The following is a 23,258-nucleotide window of genomic DNA, read 5'->3' on the forward strand; positions in this document are numbered from 1 at the left end:
TGGAGAACAAACGACTCAAGTCAAAGACTGTAAGAACTTTAAAGAGCGTAAACTTTATTTAGTCCATGTGTTTAAGATGGATACAGAGCTTCTGCTAACACCAACAGACAAAATACACACAGAACCCTTGTTCTGGTTCTACAGCCCAGTTTGGTCCACAGGTTCCATCAGTAAACATAGAAAGAATCTAAAGCTGCCGTTTAAATATGGAGCTGCTAGTGGTTTATGCTTGTACTGGTAGTACTACTAGTACCATTAGAACTAGTAGTATTGGTAGTAACTGTGGTACTAGTAGTAGTACTAATAGTACTGGTAGTAGTACTAATAGTACTGGTAGTAGTACTAGTAGTGCCGGTAGTACAGTGGACACAGTGCCTGTAACAGGTGAGTGGTTCCTGCTGATTGCTGATCTTTGACTTCCTGGATGAATGAAGCTGTCATCATTGATCAGATAAACTCTGTTCAGGTAAACAAACTGAATACATAAAGTTAAAAAACTTTGAAAAATTAAAATTATAGTTAAGAGAAAAGACCAATAGAGCAGGTTAAAGCTGTAAACAGGAGGAAGGCTTCATGCGTACTTCAGATAAACTCACTGACAGTCAAACAGCCTCAGATGCTGGTCAGCGTGGAGCTGGTTACTATGGCAACTGTAATGGTACCAGGGAGATCGTTGTCACGGCGATCACCTTTATCCTTCAGGTGCAGCGTCTTCTTGATCTCACCTGGTTCAGCAGGTAGAGTCACCTGACCCAGGAAGGAGTCCAACAGGACGTTATGGTTGAAGATCTGAGGGGAGAGGTAGAGTTACACAACAGACACAACAGACACCCAACAGACACCCAACAGACACCCAACAGACACCCAACAGAGCTCCTGTCCTACCTGGATGCTGATTGGCCGGTTGCTCCTCTTCCTGTAGAACAGTCCCTTGGTGTTGAAGGAGGGGCTACAGGTGTTCTTCTGGACCGCAGAGCGCACCTTCTCACCTTCACAGGTGATGATGACGTAAGGGTCTGAGGCTGCACGCACAAACACACTTTACTGACTCACAGTGACTTTAAACCAGACTTTCACAATAAAACACATCATCACTCTAAACCAGTAATAATAATAATAACTATTATTATTAAGAATTGTTTGTAGCAATTACAATAATTACTACTAATAAGCAGTAATAATAATTAATAATCATAACTACAGTGTTGAAGCGTTCCAACCTCCATCTGAGTCATGAGCTGCGAGTCCATCGGCCTGAAGAACGTGGACCTGAGATACCAGAGACGGGAACCCACAGAGACCGGACCAGCAGGTCTGAGGAGGTTCATCCAGAGTCAGCTCACTGCAGGACAGAACCAGAACCAGAGGGTTCCATCATTCAGTTCCTAAAGCAGCTTCTTCCTGTCTGGATTAAAGTTCCTCAGAGAACCTCCATGGGTTCTGAGTTCAGACAAAGTTCTAAACCAACTTGGTTCAGTCTAACTTCCTGTTAAAGGTCCGTTTATCACTTCTTGTCCTGGTTCTGGATCAGTTTTCATTTGGGGTTTTCAGCTGTTTTTGGAGATTCTGTGTCTGAGGTTATTTCAGATTTTTTCTGAATATTTGGATCTTTTTTCAGCTCTCTGGACAGATTTTAGGTCTTCTTCAGGTCATTCTATATGTTTCTTCTGTTTCATTTTGGCCTTTTCTGCTCCATCTTCTGGTTAATTACATTTAATGTTTCGTCTTTTTGTGTCTCTTTTCGTTGTTCTGCATCACCCTGTAGACATTCTGTGTCTGATTTTGTTCAGCTTTGAGTCTCTCTGACCGGCTGCTTGAGATTTGAGGTTTTTATGAGACATTGACTCTCTGCTGCCTTTTCGTCCCTCTGTAGTCACTGAGACACATTTCAGTCATTTACTGTCTCCTGTTGTGTCATATCTTTGTAATTGTGCCTCTTTTTATGGCTGTTCTGTCTCCTTGTGGACATGTGTCATATTTGGAGTGTGTTGTGTCTCACTGTAGTCGTTCTACATCTCATCATGGTTATAGTCTCACGGTCGTTTTGTGTCTCTTTGGGGTAGTTTGCAACTAATTTGTCTCATTTAAGGTCCTATTTTTGCTGTTTTGCACTTCTCTGTGGCTGTTCTGTCTGATTTTGGTTCTTTTGCATCTCCTGTCGACTTGGTAGAACCTGCTGAAGGTTTCTGAGAACATTTCAGGGTCTTCTGAAGGTGGATTGAAGGACTTTTTACCTGCAGTCTGACGGTACATCAGTGAAGATACGCAGCAGGAACTCTCCCTCCAGACCCGGTTCGAAGGTGGTGGTGATGATGACGTATCGACCCTCTGGCAGGTCGGTCCGAAGGAACACTGAGCGGGAGTTGATGTAGATGCTGCCGCCAACCTTCTGCTGGGGAGCATGGATCCTGTACTTCCTGTTTAACTCCACCTGAAGCAGGAAACAGCACTGATTTATTTACAGGTTTAGATCAGAAATACACAATCTGACAGGAAGGGTTAGTAGAGTTAGAGTTAATGCAGTTAGTAGGGTTAGTAGGGTTACAGCAGTTATAATCAATGTTTGAGTTCACACAGCTTCATGTGAAATTATGATGTTGTACTACCAGATGTTGCTCTACCAGATGTTGTACTAGGTCCAGTCCAAACTCACTCTGTGGATGTCGAAGCCGATGGGCAGGTTCTCTCCTCGTCCATCCCTCAGCGTTGCTCTTCGATCTTTCTGTTGCAGACAGATCAGAACTTCGTCCTCCGGTTTCTTCACATCAAACATAAACTGCAGCAGAACACAGACCTGCTGTTATGCTCTGCCCCTCACCACCAGCACAGGTGTCTGACCTGCATCCAGACTCACCTGCGGGTTCTGGAGGAAGGTGTGCTTGTTGTTGCTACAGCCGCCGGCCCGGTTCAGCAGAGGGTCATCATGGCGATGCCAGGATCCTCGCATCACGGCCTCCTCCCAGGTCTTATGGAGGCTCAGGTAGGACGTGTTGATGAGGCGACACAGGATGAGGTCCGTGAAGTTGGCGATGAAGTCATCAAACGTCATCCTGCGAAGAGAAACGTTCCTCAGAGAACCTCCCAAGAACCAGCCTCAGACTTCCTCAGAACAGCAGAAGAACACTTCTCTTATTGTCCCATGGGGACAATAAAGATTCTTATACTATCCTATCCTTGAGTGGTGACTTCCTGTCTGGTTCTGAGGAGGTCCACGGAGATGTTCTCAGGTCCAGCTGGTTCCACACACACTAACTCTGTAGTTCCCTCTGTTAACCAGCAGGGGGCAGCGCTGTGGCAGAACTCACCAGAACTCTCCGTCATCCTCCACGGTGACGCCCATCCTCTCCCTCTCACTCTTACTGACCTTCTGCCACTCCTCAGAGCTGGAACAAAACCGAGTCAGAACATAGTCACACCGGATCACACCGGTATGAGGAGGTAAAGAGAGATTAAACACCATGAAGTCTAGAACCAGTAACAGCTGATCATTACATCAGTGATGTCCTCACCTGTCCCCCAGACTCACCTGTCGCTCCAGGGTCCGGTCCACTCCCTCTGGCCCCAGGGGTTCCTCATGCGGATCATGGTGAGTTTGTCGGACCTGAAGAAGGCCAGCAGCCCATGACCCAGTCGGACCCGGCGGACGTCGGTCACGGCGTAGGCGTGTCCTTTAACCAGACCGCAGTCCAGACGCAGCTCCATGTCGGCCGCAGTGGTCGCCTAGGAGACGGATGGCATGGAAACTCAGGTTGTTCATCAACGTTGTGTGTGTTGTGTGTCTGTTGTGTGTCTGCTGTAGTTCCTCACCCTGATGGAGCAGCTGATCAGTCCTCCTCGGTTGTGGACCTTCAGAACCCTCTCAAACAGTTGGCTCCGTTGGTTCTCGTCGGTCTTGTAGTTGTTCTCTGTCAGGTCCATCGGTTCTGAAACTCCTCCCGTAAAATCCACCAGAGCGTCTGCAGTGTTCCCTCCATCCAGAGCCTCGTAGCAGCCACACATCCTGAGGACAGTTTAAATAAAGTACTTTAATTATTACAGTTTAATGTATTTAATGAATGTAGCTTCTCTCTGATTGGTTCCTGCTGTTGTCTCTGAATGTGTTCAATACTAATGTGACCGCTGCACTCCATCACAGTGAACTCTGGAGATGTTTAAAGTGTTTTTGGACCAGAACTGGAGCTGAAATGCGGAACAGGTCTTTAATAAGTTCCTCCCTGTGTGTCTGTGTAAATGAAGTTGTTGGCTGGAGGTCCATCAGTGGTTCTTCAGTGGAGGTTCTAGGTCCAGGTCCTGTTGTGGGTTCTTACTTGGCATAGGCCTTCTCCACCAGGGCGCTCCAGAACTCGTTGGTGTCATTGGAGTGGCAGTAGATGAGATTTCCGTTCAACGTTGGCAGCCGGTCATCGATCACCACGTCCACCCACTGACCGAGCCTCCAGAACTGAAAGTGGAAGATCCCAGCGTAGGACTCAGGTCGCTCCGAGTCCCACTCCTGGTCCTTCCAGTCCGGAATCACCTGGACAACAGACACACAACAGTCAGCAAAGAGAAACGACAGTCCAAACTACTATAAGAACTGAAGGTCAGTCAGTCCAGAAAACTGTAAAAACTTTGAATGAATCCTCAAGGAGTCATCTGGGAACTACCCAGGAATCTACCAGGAACCACCCAGGAATCTACCAGGAACCATCTAGGAATCTACAAGGAACCATCTAGGAACTACCCAGGAACCATCTCGGAACTACCCAGAAACCTATGAAGAACTATCTAGGAAGTACCCAGAAACTTATGAAGAATCATCTAGGAACTACCCATGAACCTACCAGGAACCATCTATGAACTACCCAGAAACCTATAAAGAACCATCTAGGAACTACCCAGGAAAAATCTAAGAACTACCCAGAAAACTATGAAGAACCATCTAGGAACTACCCAGGAACAATCTAAGAACTACCCAGAAAACTATGAAGAAACATCTAGGAACTACCCAGGAACAATCTAAGAACTACCCAGAAAACTATGAAGAAACATCTAGGAACTACCCAGGAACAATCTAAGAACTACCCAGAAAACTATGAAGAAACATCTAGGAACTACCCAGGAACAATCTAAGAACTACCCAGAAAACTATGAAGAACCATCTAGGAACTACCCAGGAACAATCTAAGAACTACCCAGAAAACTATGAAGAAACATCTAGGAACTACCCAGGAACAATCTAAGAACTACCCAGAAAACTATGAAGAAACATCTAGGAACTACCCAGAAACCATCTAGGATCTACCCAGAAACCTACCAGGAACCATCTAGGAACTACCTAGAAACCTACCAGGAACCATCTAGGAACTATCCAGGAACCTACCAGGACTCTGAATGTATCTCCAAGTTCAGTCTCTAAAACCATCCATCGCTTCGACCAAACTGTCTCCATGAGGATCATCCAGGAAAGGAAGACCAAGAGTCTCCTCTGCTGCTGAGGAGAAGTTTATCTGAGTCTCCAGCCTCAGAAATGTGAAGTTAACAGCAGCTCAGATTAGAGCCCAGATAAATGCCACACAACGTTCTAGTAGCAGACACATCTCTACATCAACTGTTCAGAAGAGATTGACCAATCAGGACTTTATGGTCCAACAGCTGCTCAGAAACCACTACTAAGGAAAAGCAACAAGCAGAAGAGATAAGTTTGGACCCAGAAACACCAGGAATGGACATTAGACCAGTGGAGATCTGGGCTTTGGTCTGATGAGTTCAAATGTGAGATCTTTGGTTCCACCCACCATGTCTTTGTGAGACCAGAAAAGGTGAACAGATGGTCTCTACATGCATGATACCACCATGAAGCATGGAGGAGCAGGTATGATGGTCTCTATATGCATGGTTCCCACCATGAAGCATGGAGGAGGTGGTGTGATTGTCTCTACATGCATGGTTCCCACTATGAAGCATGGAGGAGGAGGTATGATGGTCTCTACATGCATGGTTCCACCATGAAACATGGAGGAGGTGGTATGATGGTCTCTTTTTTTTTAGTTTATTTAAAAGGACAATGTGCAGTAACATTAAAAAGATGCCTGCACCAGATTTAGCACAGAGCTAATTTCCATCTGCAGTCCTTTGCACAATAAAAATACATAACACTGACAGATAAAAATATTGCAGTCATAAAGATGGCATACAATATAAAATACAATACAAATATTACATTAAATACACATAAAATTAATAAAAAATACACATAAAATTCATAAAACTCTACATGCATGGTTCCACCATGAAGCATGGAGGAGGAGGTGTGATGGTCTCTACATGCATGGTTCCACCATGAAGCATGGTGGAGGTGTGATGGTCTCTACATGCATGGTTCCACCATGAAGCATGGAGGAGGTGTGATGGTCTCTACATGCATGGTTCCCACCATGAATCATGGAGGAGGTGTGATGGTCTCTACATGCATGGTTCCCACCATGAATCATGGAGGAGGTGTGATGGTCTCTACATGCATGGTTCCCACCATGAATCATGGAGGAGGTGTGATGGTCTCTACATGCATGGCTCCACCATGAAGCATGGAGGAGGTGTGATGGTCTCTACATGCATGGTTCCCACCATGAATCATGGAGGAGGTGTGATGGTCTCTACATGCATGGCTCCACCATGAAGCATGGAGGAGGTGTGATGGTCTCTACATGCATGGCTCCACCATGAAGCATGGAGGAGGTGTGATGGTCTCTACATGCATGGTTCCACCATGAAGCATGGTGGAGGTGTGATGGTCTCTACATGCATGGTTCCACCATGAAGCATGGTGGAGGTGTGATGGTCTCTACATGCATGGTTCCCACCATGAAGCATGGTGGAGGTGTGATGGCCTCTACATGCATGGTTCCACCATGAAGCATGGTGGAGGTGTGATGGTCTCTACATGCATGGTTCCACCATGAAGCATGGTGGAGGTGTGATGGTCTCTACATGCATGGTTCCACCATGAAGCATGGAGGAGGTGTGATGGTCTCTACATGCATGGTTCCCACCATGAAGCATGGAGGAGGTGTGATGGTCTCTACATGCATGGTTCCACCATGAAGCATGGTGGAGGTGTGATGGTCTCTACATGCATGGTTCCACCATGAAGCATGGTGGAGGTGTGATGGTCTCTACATGCATGGTTCCACCATGAAGCATGGAGGAGGTGTGATGGTCTCTACATGCATGGTTCCCACCATGAAACATGGAGGAGGTGTGATGGTCTCTACATGCATGGTTCCACCATGAAGCATGGAGGAGGTGTGATGGTCTCTACATGCATGGTTCCACCATGAAGCATGGTGGAGGTGTGATGGTCTCTACATGCATGGTTCCCACCATGAATCATGGAGGAGGTGTGATGGTCTCTACATGCATGGTTCCCACCATGAAGCATGGAGGAGGTGTGATGGTCTCTACATGCATGGTTCCACCATGAAGCATGGTGGAGGTGTGATGGTCTCTACATGCATGGTTCCCACCATGAAGCATGGAGGAGGTGTGATGGTCTCTACATGCATGGTTCCCACCATGAAGCATGGAGGAGGTGTGATGGTCTCTACATGCATGGTTCCACCATGAAGCATGGTGGAGGTGTGATGGTCTCTACATGCATGGTTCCACCATGAAGCATGGTGGAGGTGTGATGGTCTCTACATGCATGGTTCCACCATGAAGCATGGAGGAGGTGTGATGGTCTCTACATGCATGGTTCCCACCATGAAGCATGGAGGAGGTGTGATGGTCTCTACATGCATGGTTCCACCATGAAGCATGGAGGAGGTGTGATGGTCTCTACATGCATGGTTCCACCATGAAGCATGGAGGAGGTGTGATGGTCTCTACATGCATGGTTCCACCATGAAGCATGGAGGAGGTGTGATGGTCTCTACATGCATGGTTCCACCATGAAGCATGGTGGAGGTGTGATGGTCTCTACATGCATGGCTCCACCATGAAGCATGGAGGAGGTGTGATGGTCTCTACATGCATGGTTCCACCATGAAGCATGGTGGAGGTGTGATGGTCTCTACATGCATGGTTCCACCATGAAGCATGGTGGAGGTGTGATGGTCTCTACATGCATGGTTCCACCATGAAGCATGGTGGAGGTGTGATGGTCTCTATATGCATGGTTCCACCATGAAGCATGGAGGAGGTGTGATGGTCTCTACATACATGGTTCCTACCATGAAGCATGGAGGAGGAGGTGTGATGGTCTCTACATGCATGGTTCCACCATGAAGCATGGAGGAGGAGGTATGATGGTCTCTGTTTATTCCAAACGAAGATTACCTGATCTAAACCCAATCCAGATGTTTGGGATGAGATGGACCTCAGAGTGAAGGCAAAAGGACCAACAAGAGCTCAGCATCTCTGGAAGTCCTTCAGGACTATTGGAGAACATTTCAGGTTCTACCTCATGAAGCTCCTCCAGAAAATACCAAGAGTGTTCAAAGCAGGAATCAAAGAATCTAACAGAATGGACAGATTTTCAGTTTTTATCTGTAATTTTTAATTCAAAGGGAACCATTTTGAACAAACTGAGTTTCTTAGGGCTTGTTCAGGTTATCTGGGACTTCTTTGGAGTCATTTGGGACCAGATTTAACTAATTCTGGACCATTTTTAACATGCTTTCAGAAGTTTTGAGTAGTTTTGAACAGGTTTCAAGTCATTATGGACAAATATTTACTCCTAATGGATAAAGTCTGAGTCAGTTTGGATGATTTTTGAGTAATTTAGGATATTTCAGTCACTGAACACAAGTTTCAATTCATTATCGAAAGATTTCAAGTCATTTACTACAATTAAAGTAGCTTTGGACAAATTTCAACTAGATTTAAAAGTTAGTGTAGACAGATTTTGAGTCATTGTTGGTAAGATTTAATTTAAAGCATTGAAACATTTCAAGAATCTAAAATACAAAACATGTTTTGACTTTTGTTTCCTTCATAATTCCAGATGTGTTCATTCATAGTTTTGATGCCTTCAGTGAGAATCTACAATGGAAGCAGTCATGAAATAAAGAATAACCAGGAAATGAGAGCATCTGTCCAAACTAAAGACTGGTAGAGTAGATGAGAGTAAAACTAATATGTATTAGAGTATAAATACTACATATTAGAGTACAGATAATATAGAGTATAAATATTACATACTAGAGTACAGATAATATCCAGTAACACAGAGATAAGCTCCAGAAACCTCTAAAGAGACTCAAACTGACAGAAAGTTGAAGTTAAAACGCTTCATGGTTTCCTTAATGAACCTTCAGCTGCTTTAATTAACAGTTTATCAGAGAATCCACCTGAGGAGGAACACCAGGAGACACACTGACGTATACATCACACAACAACACACTATAACACACAACAACACACTATAACACACAGACACACACCACAGCTGTCAGAGATCCGATCCTCCAGTGATGCGGTTCCAGTCCAGTGATCCGGTTCCGGTCCGTCTCTGTAAACTCCCAGAGTTCCTGGTGACGACATCCCTCCTCCCGTTGCCTAGCGACCGACACAGAACAACTGAGAGCTCCAGCAGGACGTTGGAGGACAAACGGCTGCAGCATCGACCGATCGATCAATGAGTCCCGATTGATTGGCCCCCTAGGGGGAGGGGCGGGAGGACATAAATGCAGAGAGGAGAACCAGGGGAACCAGGAGAGCCTTCATCACTCTCTGAGCTACACTACAACAACTACCTGGAGAAGAACCATGGAGGCTGAAGGAACCAGAACCCGGCTGGACTTCCAGGAGGACGTCAAACTGTCTGAGGTCAGATCACTGATCAATAACTGGGTCTGGTTCTGGAGGGCTTAGAACATTTAGAGCATGTTCTCCATCTTTCTGGAGGTGGTTCTGTTTATCTGCTGATAGTTTTAGAACATTTAGAACATATTCTCCATCTTTCTGGAGCTGGTTCTGTATCTATTTTAGAGATGGGTTCTACATACATCCAGCTTCTGAACACTGAACCGGGTTCTGCTGATGTTCTCTCGAGGTTCTGATAGATTCCTGAACATAGTTTAGAGTCCTGACCAGAAGATGAAGCTGCTGATGGTTTCTGATCGTTTTTTATATGAACCAATAGAACTGTCAGCGGAACAATAGTTTTATCAGAGAGAACGTCTCCATTTGTTACTGTTTAGGGTTGAAGGTTCTTCAGAGATGTTTACCTGAAGAACCGATTAGGGTTAAACCTCAGAGCGATTCTTAGTTAGGATGGATGATCTCTGATGGTTCCTTATGGTTCCTGTTCAGTGAGCAGCGTTCTGATGGTTCCTGTCCTGATATTAGCTGATGGTTCCTGATGGTTCCTGTCCTGTGAGCAGTGTTCTCCGTCTCATCATCTCACTGTTCTTCAGGGTTCTGCTGGAATCAGGTTTCCAGTGAGTAACGGCAACAGGAACATGCTTTCTGCTGTGAATTCTGACATTTCTGTGGCTCTAAATGATCGTATCTTTTATCGTCATTTAGATCTGATGTTCTTGAAGATGTTGTTCTTGAACCACGGAGATAAACTTCTAACTAAATGGTTCCTGCTGAACAGAACCATTTCAGACCTGCAGGTTCTAATGAATGCAGAGAATCATGTTTTAAATCGGTTTAAATGGCTCCATCTAGTTCAGGTTCAAACTTCTGATTCTGTTCATGACATTTTCATGGGTACTCCGGCTTCCTCCCACAGTCCAAAAACATGCTGAGGTTAATTGGTTACTCTAAATTGTCCGTAGGTGTGAATGTGAGTGTGATTGTGTGTCTGTATATGTAGCCCTGTGACAGACTGGTGACCTGTCCAGGGTGTCCCCTGCCTTCACCGAGTCAGCTGGAATAGACTCCAGCACCCCCCATGACCCTAATGAGGATAAAGCGATGTATAGAGAATGGATGGATCTTATGAAGAACAGAACGTTCTGGATGTTCTCTCTACTCTTGCATAAATATAAATTAATATTTAATATGTCTACTGTGTTCTCCTGCAGATGATGCGTTTGCGGGTTTCATCTCTGCAGCGTTCTGGTCAGAAGCGTCAGGATGGAGAACGTCTGCTGCTGCCCCACGAGGCCATCTACCGCCTGGACTTCCCATCTCAGGAGCTCAGCTTCGGCCGCTGGTTCTTCTCGCTGTCAGGTCACGGCCGGGTCACCGTCACCGGGATCTCCCAGCACTGGACCCCGGACCTGACGCCACTGATGACCCGCCAGCTGCTGGAGCCCATTGGGACGTTCTGGAGGAACGTCGGCGACCCGGACGACTCGCCGCTCAAGTGTCTGGAGGCCGACATGCAGGAGTTCGGAGAACGGATCGCAGAGCTTGCCAAGGTCCGGAAGGTAATGTACTTCCTGTTGGCCTTCAAGGACGGAGCCGAGGCCAAGAACCTGAGCTGCTCCATCGAGTTCACACCTGAGAAATGACTCGAGAGTCCGACCCGGTTCTGTCTTTAAACCCAAAAGTAGAGTAGAGAACTTCCTTTAAAGTTATCAGAGAAAATCCTCAACACAAAAACAGCTTCAGAACCTGAACTTCAGTTTAAAGCCAGAAACACTCCTTAAAGACCAGATAGTCAAAACAAAACCACCTGCTTCTGGATCTACAGGAACAGTACTTAGGGAGGCAAAGTTCTACCTACATCATGTCAGTAGATGTGTTGTTCCTCCTAGATGTCATGGTTCTATCTGCTGGACTCATGAAGTTCTGAACAAGTCCATTAAAAAGTGATAAATCTGGGCCCACCTCTATTGACTTCAAGGACCTGGAATGTTCTAAGTGAGACCAAACTTAAAGACTGGAAGCAGGAAAGGAGAACGTCCCCTGGAGAAAGTTCTAGAGCAGACCTACCAACAACTGGAGAGAGTTCTACAGTAGACCTACCGACAGCTGGAGAAAGTTCTAGAGTAGACCTACTGACACCTGTCCAGTTGTTGGTAGGCCTGTTCTAGAACTTTCTCCAGGGGACATTCTCCTCTATGGACTTGAAGGACCTGGAACTTTGGAGATGTTCCCAGTCTGAAGTTAGAACCTCATAGAAGGTAGAAAGTAGAACTCTGATTATTAATAAAGTTACTGCAGATGAAGAACCAAACGTTCTGAGGAGGAAGTATTTTTCACAAAATAAACCTGTAAATTTGGACTGAACAATGAGAGAACAAATCTAAAAGTGTTTATTTCAGATTGAATTAATTATCAGAGCAGCAAAGGCTGAATTCATGAAAACATGATGATGTGAAAATAAAATATGAATAAAAGTGTTTTGTGATTATAATTGAAGCCATCAATGACAATAAAGATGTGAAACTGTGACCTGGTTTGTGCTGCTGTTTGTTCTGTAATATTATTGACTGTTGGTGGAACCACAGATCAATGGCTGGCATCAGTTAGAGCTGCATATGGTTAGGAACACGGAACCTGACAGGAACCTGACGTTGGTCAGCAACACTCAGCTAAAGGAATGAAACCAAAGAGACATAACTACAAAAACCAAGACATTAAAGGACACAAACAACCTCAACATGGCACGAAATGTACAAAATAAGACACAAAATTAGAAAAACAGGACATAAAATGACACAAAACAACCTCAAAATGATAAAATTCTGACAATATGGCACAAAATACAAGATTAACATAAAGACAGACAACTGTTCTAAAGACACACAACAACCAGAATGAGACATAAAAAGCGGTAGAACTGTTCTAAAGAGACATTTAAGGACAGAAGAGAGACAAGAAATGACAAAGGTGAGCCCAAACAACACACAGCTGTATTTAGTCCAGATGTTCTGCTTTAAAGAACCCCAACTCTCTGGGAGTTTAACAAACACGACAGTGATTTAAAGTTCAGTGGCACCATCTGCTGGATAAAACACGGTACTGCTAGAGGCTGTCATCAGAGGAGATCCAGAAAACAAACAGGAACCTCCTCAGAACAGCCGGTTCTTTATCAATGATCAGAGTTCTGCCTTCATCCTGTGAACATTCTATATACTCGATGCTGCTGCAACACCAACGTCTGTTCTAAAGCTCTATCATTCTGTTTATCCTCTGATGTAGAACCCGACTACAGCTGGAACCACAACTGACCACAGAAATGCACAAAGTCAACAAACACACCCAGACACACACACCTGACACCCACAAGTCAAACAGACTCCATCAACGTTCTGCTGTTTGGTTCCTTCTCTGGGTTTTAGAGCTCTAACAGAGTCCTTGTAGATGCCCTTCAGTTCCTTCTGGATGCTGTTTTTGCCATTTTGTATTTTGTTTTTTTATTACTTTGGTCAAATTCTACAGGATTTTTTGAATCATTTTGGAAAGCTGATGTATTGTTGTGCACCTGTTGAGGGATTTGGGACATTTTCTGAATTCATTTGTAATTTTGTTCATATTTTAGTTAATTTTAGTGACTTTCTGTCATTTTGAATGTAGTTTTGGTTTTTCTGGACACATTGTGGAAGAGCTTCAGAGGCTGCAGACAGATTTTATATCGTTCTTGTCGCTTTGGACATTTTAAGAAATTTAAATAACTTTTGACAATTTTGATCAGTTTCCAGTGATTTATGCTTCAACTTATTGGAGTCTTTAAGTCGTTTAGTTTTCATCATTTTGTAGAACTTTAAGAACGTTTCCTGGTCCTGGATCAGTTCTGACTGAACAGGATCTGAAACAGGAAATGCTGACAATAGTTTGGTTTCTCTAAAAAAAACACAGATTCAGATCCAGAGCTGCTTCCTGCTGGAAACATTCAGGAACCTTCATGATCAGATCTCAGAAGCAGGTCCAGACCCACCTTTTGCCACAGAGCTTCTCTGGAGGCCAGACTGGAGCAGGCGGCTACGAACCAGCAGTTCCCCAGCTGGCCTTGGTGGAGGTCGTGGGCACTGATCCCGTCCACGAATAGCCGAGGGTTCCTGCTCAGCTCCTGGAGGACAAACATCAGGTCAGAGCTGGTTCCTCCTCAACATAAGTCTGAACTGTAGTCACAGACCAGGTCAACAGAAGATCTGGTTCAAACCTTCAGGTCTGGATCCAGAAACGTTTCATTTACTGGAAGAATGAAGCAGTGAGTGAAGAGTTAATGAGAAATCTGGGTTCAGGTTTCAGGATGTGGTCTGAGAGCTGCTGGGCCTGAAGCCTCTCAGGTTCAACCAGACGATGTAAATAAAAACATAGAATCCAGTTAAACACAGTCAATGACAGAGCAGGGATAAACAAGTGGACCCTCCCAGTCAGACCAGTTTAAAGTTCCATATGTCCTCTATAGGAGAAAACAGCATCTAGGAGCTCCTGCTCTTTAAACTCTGTTCAGTTTCACTCATTTATCATTTCAGACACAAAACTACCTGAGAACTTCAATATTTTATGCCTAAAAGCTGTGAAGCCGCTTTAAAGTTCTGGACTTTGGTGTTTCACTAAAGTGACTTAAAATGTGTTCAGGATCTTCAGAAATAAACCTCCAAACAGAAAAGTTTGATCAGACCAGAATGATGGGATGGATCCAGCAGAAGACCGCTTTAATTATTGGACCTGAAGATGGAAGAAAGTCTAAAACCTCCAATCCAGGCTGGTCTAGTGTCTCCACAAAGTTCCTGTCAGTGTTTGTATCTGGATGGATCCGTATTTCTACTAAAATATAGTCTTTGGTTGACATTTCTCCAATTTTAGTAGAACCTGATGGAGGAAAGTTTTCAGATGTTTAGACTAAATGTTGATGTGGAACCATTGGTAGGAACCAGAACCTGGAGTTCATAGAGGTCTAGATGTTCATGGAGGTCTAGATGCTCGTAGAGGTCTAGGTGTTCATAGAGGACTAGATGTTCACAGAGGTCTAGGTGTTCATAGAGGACTAGATGTTCACAGAGGTCTAGGTGTTCATAGAGGACTAGGTGTTCACAGAGGTCTTGGTGTTCACAGAGGTCTTGGTGTTCACAGAGGTCTAGGTGTTCATAGAGGTCTAGGTGTTCATAGAGGTCTAGGTGTTCATAGAGGTCTAGGTGTTCATAGAGGTCTAGGTGTTCATAGAGGTCTAGGTGTTCATAGAGGTCTTGGTGTTCACAGAGGTCTAGGTGTTCATAGAGGTCTTGGTGTTCACAGAGGTCTTGGTGTTCACAGAGGTCTAGGTGTTCATAGAGGTCTAGGTGTTCATAGAGGTCTAGGTGTTCATAGAGGTCTAGGTGTTCACAGAGGTCTAGGTGTTCATAGAGGACTAGGTGTTCACAGAGGTCTAGGTGTTCATAGAGATCTAGATGGAGTGGAAACTCCAGATGGGAATTTTAGGGATTTTATTGTCTATTTCTAAAATCTATCAAAAGGTTTACAGTGAAAGTAAAGTTTGCTGCAGAGAGAAGTCCAGCAGAACAACAGATCAATAATATTCATCGACTGAAGTGCTTTAAGGTTCCTGATAAATTATTCAGCTGCAGATCGTCAATAATTCAGATCAGAGTTTCATACAGAGGGAACTACAGAGTTCACTCAGGAAATAATAATAACAAGATGCCACAGCAATCATTTTAGCATCTTGAATTAAAGCACTCGTTTATTCTCATATGGTCAGATATCCAGTAGATTCCTCAGATTCCTCCTCCTCCTCCAGCAGACCTCCTGACCTTCTGTTCTTCCTGTTTTAACCCTCTGTAGCTTCATCTTAAAATCTTTCAGCTCATTCGGGGAGATGTTCCCTCATCCTGTTCTCAGTGATGTTGGTCAGTGTGTGGACATGATGTCTGCAGGTCAGGGTCAGATGTTCTGATCTACTGAGTGTTCCTCACCTGAGGTCTCCTCCAGGTGACGTGTCCCACGGAGTTGTTCTGGTAGAACAGTGACCGGTCGTTGGTGGGGAACAGAGGATCTTCAAACAGACGTCCATCCTGCTGACTCCGTTTCTTCAGAGCTGAATAACTCTGACCTTCATATGGAACCACCATGGTCTGGACCTGCAGGAACCACAACCACAGAACTCAGTCGATCTTCATGCAGAAGACAGTCCTCAGTTTCAGTCCAGGGGAAACCTTTAAATCTGTATTTATGAGGAACTAAGAATCATTGTCATCAGAACTCAGATGTTTCTCCTCCTAAATGCCATGGTTCTATATGCTGGACTGATGAAGTTCTGAAAAAGTCCATTAAAAAGTGGTAAATCTGGACCCTCTTCTATGGACTTCAAGGACCTGGAATGTTCTCAGTGAGACTGAATTTAAAGACTGGAAGCAGGAAAGGAGAACGTCCCCTGGAGAAAGTTCTAGAGTAGACCTACTGGCAACTGGAGAAAGTTCTAGAGTAAACCTACCGAAAACTGGACAAAGTTCTAGAGTAAACCTACCGAAAACTGGAGAAAGTTCTAGAGTAGACCTACTGACTACTGGTAAAAGTTCTAGAGTAGACCTACTGATAACTGGAGAAAGTTCTAGAGTAGACCTACCGAAAACTGGAGAAAGTTCGAGAGTGGACCTACCAAAAACTGGAGAAAGTTCTAGAGTAGACCTACTGACAACTGGAGAAAGTTCGAGAGTAGAGTTGTCAGTAGATCTACTCCAGAACTTTCTCCAGGGGACGTTCTCCTCTATGGACTTCAAGGACCTGGAACTTTGGAAATATTCCCCGTATGAAGGTAGAACTCTGATCGTTGATAAGGAACCAGGAGGTTCTGAGGAGAAATGTTTTTAGGTGGCTAATGGGTCAAAAGAGCAATCCCTAAGGGGTATGTGTGTCAGTTTTGGTGGTTGTTCAAGGAAAGGAACGAGTCTCCTGAAATCAGCAGTCATCTTCTCTACTATCAGCAGAACATCCTATGCAGCTCTATCTGAAAACATAATAAAGAAACACATTAACACTGAAGTATATTATTGTTAAATGTGTAAATAACAAATATAAAGTCGAAATAAAACTTTTGATACGGTCAAAAAATGTTCATGCTCAAACAAAGGTTATTTACATTGCTATGTACAGTACCTTGTGAAAGTATTCGGCCTCCTTGAACTTTTCAACCTTTCGCCACATTTCAGGCTTCAAACATAAAGATATAAAATTTTAATTTATTGTCAAGAATCAACAACAATTGGGACACAATCATGAAGTGGAACGAAATTTATTGGATATTTTATACTTTAACAAATAAAAAACTGAAAAGTGGGGTGTGCAATATTATTCGGCTCCTTTACTTTCAGTGCAGCAAACTCACTCCAGAAGTTCAGTGAGGATCTCTGAATGATCCAATGTTGTCCTAAATGACTGATGATGATAAATAGAATCCACCTGTGTGTAATCAAGTCTCCGTGTAAATGCACCTGCTCTGTGATAGTCTCAGGGTTCTGTTTAAAGTGCAGAGAGCATCATGAAGACCAAGGAACACACCAGGCAGGTCCCAGATACTGTTGTGGAGAAGTTTAAAGCCGGATTTGGATACAAAAAGATTTCCCAAGCTTTAAACATCTCAAGGAGCACTGTGCAAGCAATCATATTGAAATGGAAGGAGTATCAGACCACTGCAAATCTACCAAGACCCGGCCGTCCCTCTAAACTTTCACCTCCAACAAGGAGAAGACTGATCAGAGATGCAGCCAAGAGGCCCATGATCACTCTGGATGAACTGCAGAGATCTACAGCTGAGGTGGGAGAGTCTGTCCATAGGACAACAATCAGTCGTACACTGCACAAATCTGGCCTTTATGGAAGAGTGGCAAGAAGAAAGCCATTTCTCAAAGATATCCATAAAAAGTCTGGTTTGAAGTTTGCCACAAGCCACCTGGGAGACACACCAAACATGTGGAAGAAGGTGCTCTGGTCAGATGGAACCAAAATCCAACTTTTTGGCCACAATGCAAAACGATATGTTTGGCGTAAAAGCAACACAGCTCATCACCCTGAACACACCATCCCCACTGTCAAACATGGTGGTGGCAGCCTCATGGTTTGGGCCTGCTTTTCTTCAGCAGGGACAGGGAAGATGGTTCAAATTGATGGGAAGATGAATGGAGCCAAATACAGGAGCATTCTGGAAGAAAACCTGTTGGAGTCTGCAAAAGACCTGAGACTGGGACGGAGATTTATCTTCCAACAGGACAATGATCCAAAACATAAAGCCAAATCTACAATGGAATGGTTCACAAATGAACGTATCCAGGTGTTAGAATGGCCAAGTCAAAGTCCAGACCTGAATCCAATCCAGAATCTGTGGGCAGAGCTGAAGACTGCTGTTCACAAACGCTCTCCATCCAACCTCACTGAGCTCCAGCTGTTTTGCAGGAAGAATGGGCAAGAATTTCAGTCTCTGGATGTGCAAAACTGATAGAGACATACCCCAAGCGACTTGCAGCTGTAGTTGCAGCAAAAGGTGGCGCTACAAAGTATTAATGCAAGGGGGCCCAATAATATTGCACACCCCACTTTTCAGGTTTTTATTTGTTAAAAAAGTTTAAAATATCCAATAAATTTCGTTCCACTTCATGATTGTGTCCCACTTGTTGTTGATTCTTGACAAAAAATTAAAATTTTATATCTTTATGTCTGAAGCCTGAAATGTGGCGAAAGGTTGAAAAGTTCAAGGGGGCCGAATACTTTCACAAGGCACTGTACATGGTATCTGCCACTCCTGAAGTACAATCTGAAAATTAGTAAAATGTGCTGGATCCGATGATGGATCCTCATTGTGACTGCAGTTGAATATGTGTGTTCTCATGTTTCACCACTAGGCGGAGCTAATGTATTAAGAAAGTTTAAAAGATAACGTTTTGGGTTTTTTATATACACTTATTTTTGTTTTCCTAATATTTCTAGCTAATTAATAGGGCCAAATCAGAAATAATATTTAATATATAAGCCAATCTAAAATGTGATATTTAGTAACTAAATTTAGGGTCAAAGAAGGGTCACTTCCTGTTTAACGCAATGCGAGGCAGTAGCCAGCAGACGTGTCCCGACAGCAAGTCAATTTCAGCGATTAATAAGAAAAATAAGCATTTTGAAGCCCACCGGTTTGTTTTCACTAGCAGGCCAAAGTGGTATGTATTTGTGTGTTTTGTTATATCCAATTTTTGTATGTGCAGAAGCTAAGTGTTAAAATGTACATCTTTTGTTTATCCCACCAGTTCTACGGTGGTGTGCTGTGGTGTACAAGACCCAAGACCTCAGTAAACCCCAGTAAAAGAAAAGAACTCTCGTGTCTCTCTATGTGAAAGTGAACAAGCCGGCATAGTAGAACACTACGCTGCCCCAGAGAAGGCAACGAGATGTCGGGACGAAGCTACTAGCAAGAGGTGCTACACACGTGGAAGGGAAGCATCATGTGCACGGACAAATGCATTGAACAAGTCAAGAAGCAAGCTAACAAGTAAAAGCTAATCAAGCAAGCACAAAAGTCGTGTCTTGGAAGTAGCACAAGTACTTGTAACCTGCTGCCAAAGTCAATTGCATTTAATAAGATCCAAACGTAGCATTCTCATTTAAAGAAAAGGACCCAAAAAAAATAAGATTATTCAAGGTAATGTGCAAAATAAGTGAAAATATTAAGACAACATGGCAGATGAAGAGAAGAGTGCAATACAGCCCACTGAAAGTAGTGATGAGCTTAATGTACAAAATGATGAAAGTGGAGAGCAGGATACAGAAGAGCAGGATAATGGAGAAGAAACTCCACAGCCCTCAGTATCTGATAGCACAGAGAATGTGCGCAGAAGTCAGCGTGTACGCACACTTACTGAAAAAGGAAAATCCTTACAAGAGGCAAGGTTAAATTATTTGACAAAGGAGTTTGATCGAATCTACAAGAAGTGGAAGTACAATATGAACTGTTACAAGAGAATGTTAAAAAAGAAAGACACTGAGTTAATACCTGAAGCCTTGAATGCAATAGAAATCATCGTGAATGACATCTGTGAAACCTATGGTAAGATCAGAAAGATTGAAAGTCCTGACATTGAAATAAGGAGAAAATGTGATGTGTGCTGGGCTATCAGCAGAGCAGCCAAAGCTAAAGCTCAGTGCCTCTTGGAAGAAGATGGTGATCCAGACAGTATTCCCTGGCCAGATTCAGAGTCAGTGTTTGGGACCAGTTCATCTAGTGTTTCTTCATACAAGTCGAAGTCCAGAACAGTCATGTCCAGGCAGTCTTCTCTACTCACGCTACAGCAAAGACAAGAGGCCGCAGCTGAGGTAGCAGCAACTGAAGAAGTCATTAAAATCATGAAAACACAACATCAATGTGAGGAAGAAATAAGAGAACTTGAGGTTGAGGATGCAAAGAAAAGAGCACAATTTCTAACAGAGAGCACAACTATAAAGACAAAGTTAGAAGAAAAAAGAAAAGAAGTGGAGCTATTGAAAGAAATGCAAAAGCACAAGGCAGCACAAGCCAGATTAAAGGTGTATGCTGAAAGTATCAACAGTGAGGATGAAGAAAAATCTCCAGTTGTTCACTATCAAGTAAAGCAAGAGAGTTCTCTCCCACAACCAAGTTTTCCAAATGTGCACTCCAAACCATTCATTCCTCCTCAAATTAAAGCTCCAATAAATTCACAATCTCCACTTCTCCAAGTACCTCAAACAGCAATCCACACCGCAAATGAAGCAGCCTCCGTTGATCTTGTAAAGACCCTTGCAGAGGCAATTACAGCAAACAGAATCCCCATCCCAGAGCCTGCAGTCTTCACAGGTGATCCGCTGCAGTACAACGATTGGAAATTATCCTTTAAAACGCTAGTCGATTGTAAAAATCTGCCAATACAAGAAAAGCTCTTCTTCCTACGTAAGTATGTTGGAGGTTCAGCTAAGAAAGCTATTGAAGGTCACTTTCTCATTGGAACGGACACAGCTTATGGTGCTGCATGGGAAATACTTGATGAGAGATTTGGAGATCCCTTTGTAATAGGAAAGTCATATCGTGACAAGATTCAGTCATGGCACAAAATCAACACCAAGGACAGCAAAGATCTACGTGAGTTTGCAGATTTCCTGAGCAGTGTTGAATCAGCCATTCCCTATGTTCAAGGGTTACAAGTTTTGAATGACTGCGTAGAAAATCAGAGAATAGCAGCAAAGCTACCTGATTGGTTAAGTGCTCGCTGGAACAGGAGAGTAACAGAGTTCCAAGATGAACACAAAATGTTTCCTGATTTCAGTCACTTTGTCAAGTTCCTGAACAAAGAAGCCAGAATTGCGTGTAACCCCATCACCTCACTGCATGCAATAAGGCCAAATGAATCCGATAGCAAGCATCTGTTCAAAGACAAGTCAAAGAGAAATCATATGCTGAACGTCAAGACACTCAGCACAAGCACAGATGAAAAGACAAACGTCTCATGTCTCTTTTGTAAGAAACCTGGTCACGCACTTCACAAATGTCGAAAGATAATGGAAAGGTCAGTGGAAGAAAGAGTAAAGTTTGTGCAGTCTGAAAAACTGTGTTTTGGCTGTCTTAAGTCCGGTCATAATTCCAAGAACTGTAATTCCAGAAGTGTCTGTGACAAATGTCAAAAACCTCATCCAACTTGTCTACATCAAGACAGAGAGAAAAGAGACAAAGAACAAAGACCAAAGACTAAAGAGGAAACAGAAAGGGTGTCTGAAGCACAAGAACAAGAATCCACACAAGTTACATCCAACAGAGTCATACAGCAAAAGTCAAAAGGTTGTACTTCTTCAGTCATCCCAGTCTATGTGTCAACTGTGGACGAGCCAGAGAACGAGAGGCTCGTGTATGCTTTACTCGACACTCAAAGCGACACAACTTTCATCCTGAAAGACACAGCTGAGTCACTAAACACGAAGTCTGAGCCAGTCAAACTCAAGATCTCCACCATGACATCTAGAACAAAGATTGTGTCAAGTCACAAGTTAAAAGACCTACAAGTAAGAGGTATGAACTCTAAAATCAGAATAAAGTTGCCAACGACCTACATCAGAGACTACATTCCTGCCAACAGATCTCATATCCCAACAAGCAAAACGGCAGAGAATTGGCCTCATCTAAAACATCTATCAAATGAGATGTCTCCCAAGCTCGACTGTGACGTTGGAGTGCTGATTGGATATAATTGTCCACAAGCTCTACTCCCTCTAGAGGTGGTCAGTGGTGACAGAGACCAGCCATTCGCACAAAAATCCCTGCTTGGTTGGAGCATCATTGGCTACGCTAGCTCTGAAAGTGACTATGAAGATGAGATAGGAGTAAGTCATCGTGTTATGGTCAAACAAGTTCTGCCAGCTGTAGAATTCACACACAAGCTCAAAACTGAAGTTCACTTTGTCAGCAGAAACAAAGTCAAAGAAGTGGTCACTCCAGCTGAGATAATAAAGGTGTTGGAGATGGACTTCGTGGAAAGACATGTTGAAGAAGAGACAATGTCACAAGAAGACTTATTGTTCCTGACCAAAGTAACAGAAGGCATAAAACAAAAGCAAGACAAACACTTTGAAATGCCACTACCCTTCAAGCAAGAAAGACCTGACTTGCCAAACAACAAACTTTGTGCAGAGCACAGGCTTAAATGTCTGGAAAGGCGTCTCAGAAAAAATGAGCGCTACTTCAAAGACTATGTGGCATTCATGCAAGACATCATAGAGAGAGGTGATGCAGAGAAGGTGCCAGACGCTGAGCTAAGTAACCAACCAGCCTGGTATATTCCTCATCATGGCATCTACCATCCGCAGAAGCCAAATAAGATTCGCGTCGTCTTTGCTTGCTCGGCAAGGTTTCAGAATACATCTCTGAACGAGCATCTCCTGTCAGGACCAGATCTCACAAACACACTCGTTGGAGTTCTGTGTCGTTTTAGGAAAGGACATGTGGCCATCATATGCGACGTCGAGCGTATGTTCCACCAATTTCATGTTGCCCCACAAGATCAAGATTACCTCCGATTTCTATGGTGGGAGGACGGCAACATGGATTGGCCACCATCTGTGTTCCGCATGAGAGTCCACTTGTTTGGAGCAGCATCCTCGCCTGGATGTGCAAACTTTGGATTCAAGCATCTAGCTGCTCAAGGCGAAAGTAAGTTCAGCCAAGCTGCCGTGAAGTTCATACAACATAACTTCTATGTGGATGATGGCTTGGTGAGCATGAACTCAGAGCAAGAAGCTATTCAGCTTGTAAAAGAAGCCAGAGAACTCTGTGATACTGGTAAGCTGCACCTTCACAAGTTCGTTAGTAACAGCAAAGAAGTGCTTGCTACCATTCCAAAGGAAGAATGTGCAGCAGGAGCAACCGACTTGGATCTAGCTCTAGGAGA

General features: G+C 43.8%; 2 protein-coding genes and 1 long non-coding RNA gene across 13 annotated transcripts in view; 2 read left to right on the forward strand and 1 right to left on the reverse strand.

The window, feature by feature from the left end:
* Positions 1–33: 33 nt before the first annotated feature.
* The window catches only part of capn5a (calpain 5a), a 30,416-nt gene continuing 7,191 nt past the window's right edge, over positions 34–23,258 (reverse strand). Inside the window, exons 2-14 of one of the 3 annotated variants that reach the window (XM_051957905.1) lie at positions 15,804–15,968; positions 13,823–13,954; positions 5,363–5,470; positions 4,308–4,516; positions 3,808–4,000; positions 3,527–3,720; positions 3,306–3,383; positions 2,855–3,050; positions 2,654–2,722; positions 2,235–2,431; positions 1,221–1,342; positions 886–1,022; positions 34–789 (exon numbers count right to left, since the gene is read on the reverse strand). In XM_051957905.1, the coding sequence (XP_051813865.1) occupies positions 613–789; positions 886–1,022; positions 1,221–1,342; positions 2,235–2,431; positions 2,654–2,722; positions 2,855–3,050; positions 3,306–3,383; positions 3,527–3,720; positions 3,808–4,000; positions 4,308–4,516; positions 5,363–5,470; positions 13,823–13,954; positions 15,804–15,959 (1,968 nt within the window). In that variant the 5' untranslated portion in view covers positions 15,960–15,968 and the 3' untranslated portion in view covers positions 34–612. Of the gene's footprint in view, positions 790–885; positions 1,023–1,220; positions 1,343–2,234; positions 2,432–2,653; positions 2,777–2,854; positions 3,051–3,305; positions 3,384–3,526; positions 3,721–3,807; positions 4,001–4,307; positions 4,517–5,362; positions 5,471–13,822; positions 13,955–15,803; positions 15,969–23,258 lie in introns of all 3 variants that reach the window. The other 2 variants (XM_051957904.1, XM_051957906.1) reach the window with 2 other exon arrangements.
* LOC127536727 (uncharacterized) lies at positions 5,479–8,091 on the forward strand. Of its 9 annotated transcripts, XR_007945845.1 has the most exons (5): positions 5,479–6,384; positions 6,481–6,623; positions 6,671–6,811; positions 6,907–7,189; positions 7,380–8,091. It is a non-coding gene; the product is annotated as an uncharacterized LOC127536727 (long non-coding RNA). The 9 variants fall into 9 exon arrangements; XR_007945849.1 differs by having other exon boundaries at positions 6,481–6,811; positions 6,907–7,142; positions 7,571–8,091; XR_007945847.1 differs by having other exon boundaries at positions 6,481–6,811; positions 7,049–7,189.
* ompa (olfactory marker protein a) lies at positions 9,548–12,336 on the forward strand. The gene is made up of 2 exons (XM_022219389.2): positions 9,548–9,810; positions 11,019–12,336. Exons 1-2 carry the CDS (start codon positions 9,751–9,753, stop codon positions 11,448–11,450), a joined length of 492 nt encoding a protein of 163 aa, XP_022075081.1. The 5' UTR covers positions 9,548–9,750; the 3' UTR covers positions 11,451–12,336.

The sequence above is a fragment of the Acanthochromis polyacanthus genome, chromosome 13 (assembly GCF_021347895.1).
Source record: "Acanthochromis polyacanthus isolate Apoly-LR-REF ecotype Palm Island chromosome 13, KAUST_Apoly_ChrSc, whole genome shotgun sequence".
In the NCBI taxonomy this organism is placed as follows: Eukaryota; Metazoa; Chordata; class Actinopteri; family Pomacentridae; genus Acanthochromis; species Acanthochromis polyacanthus.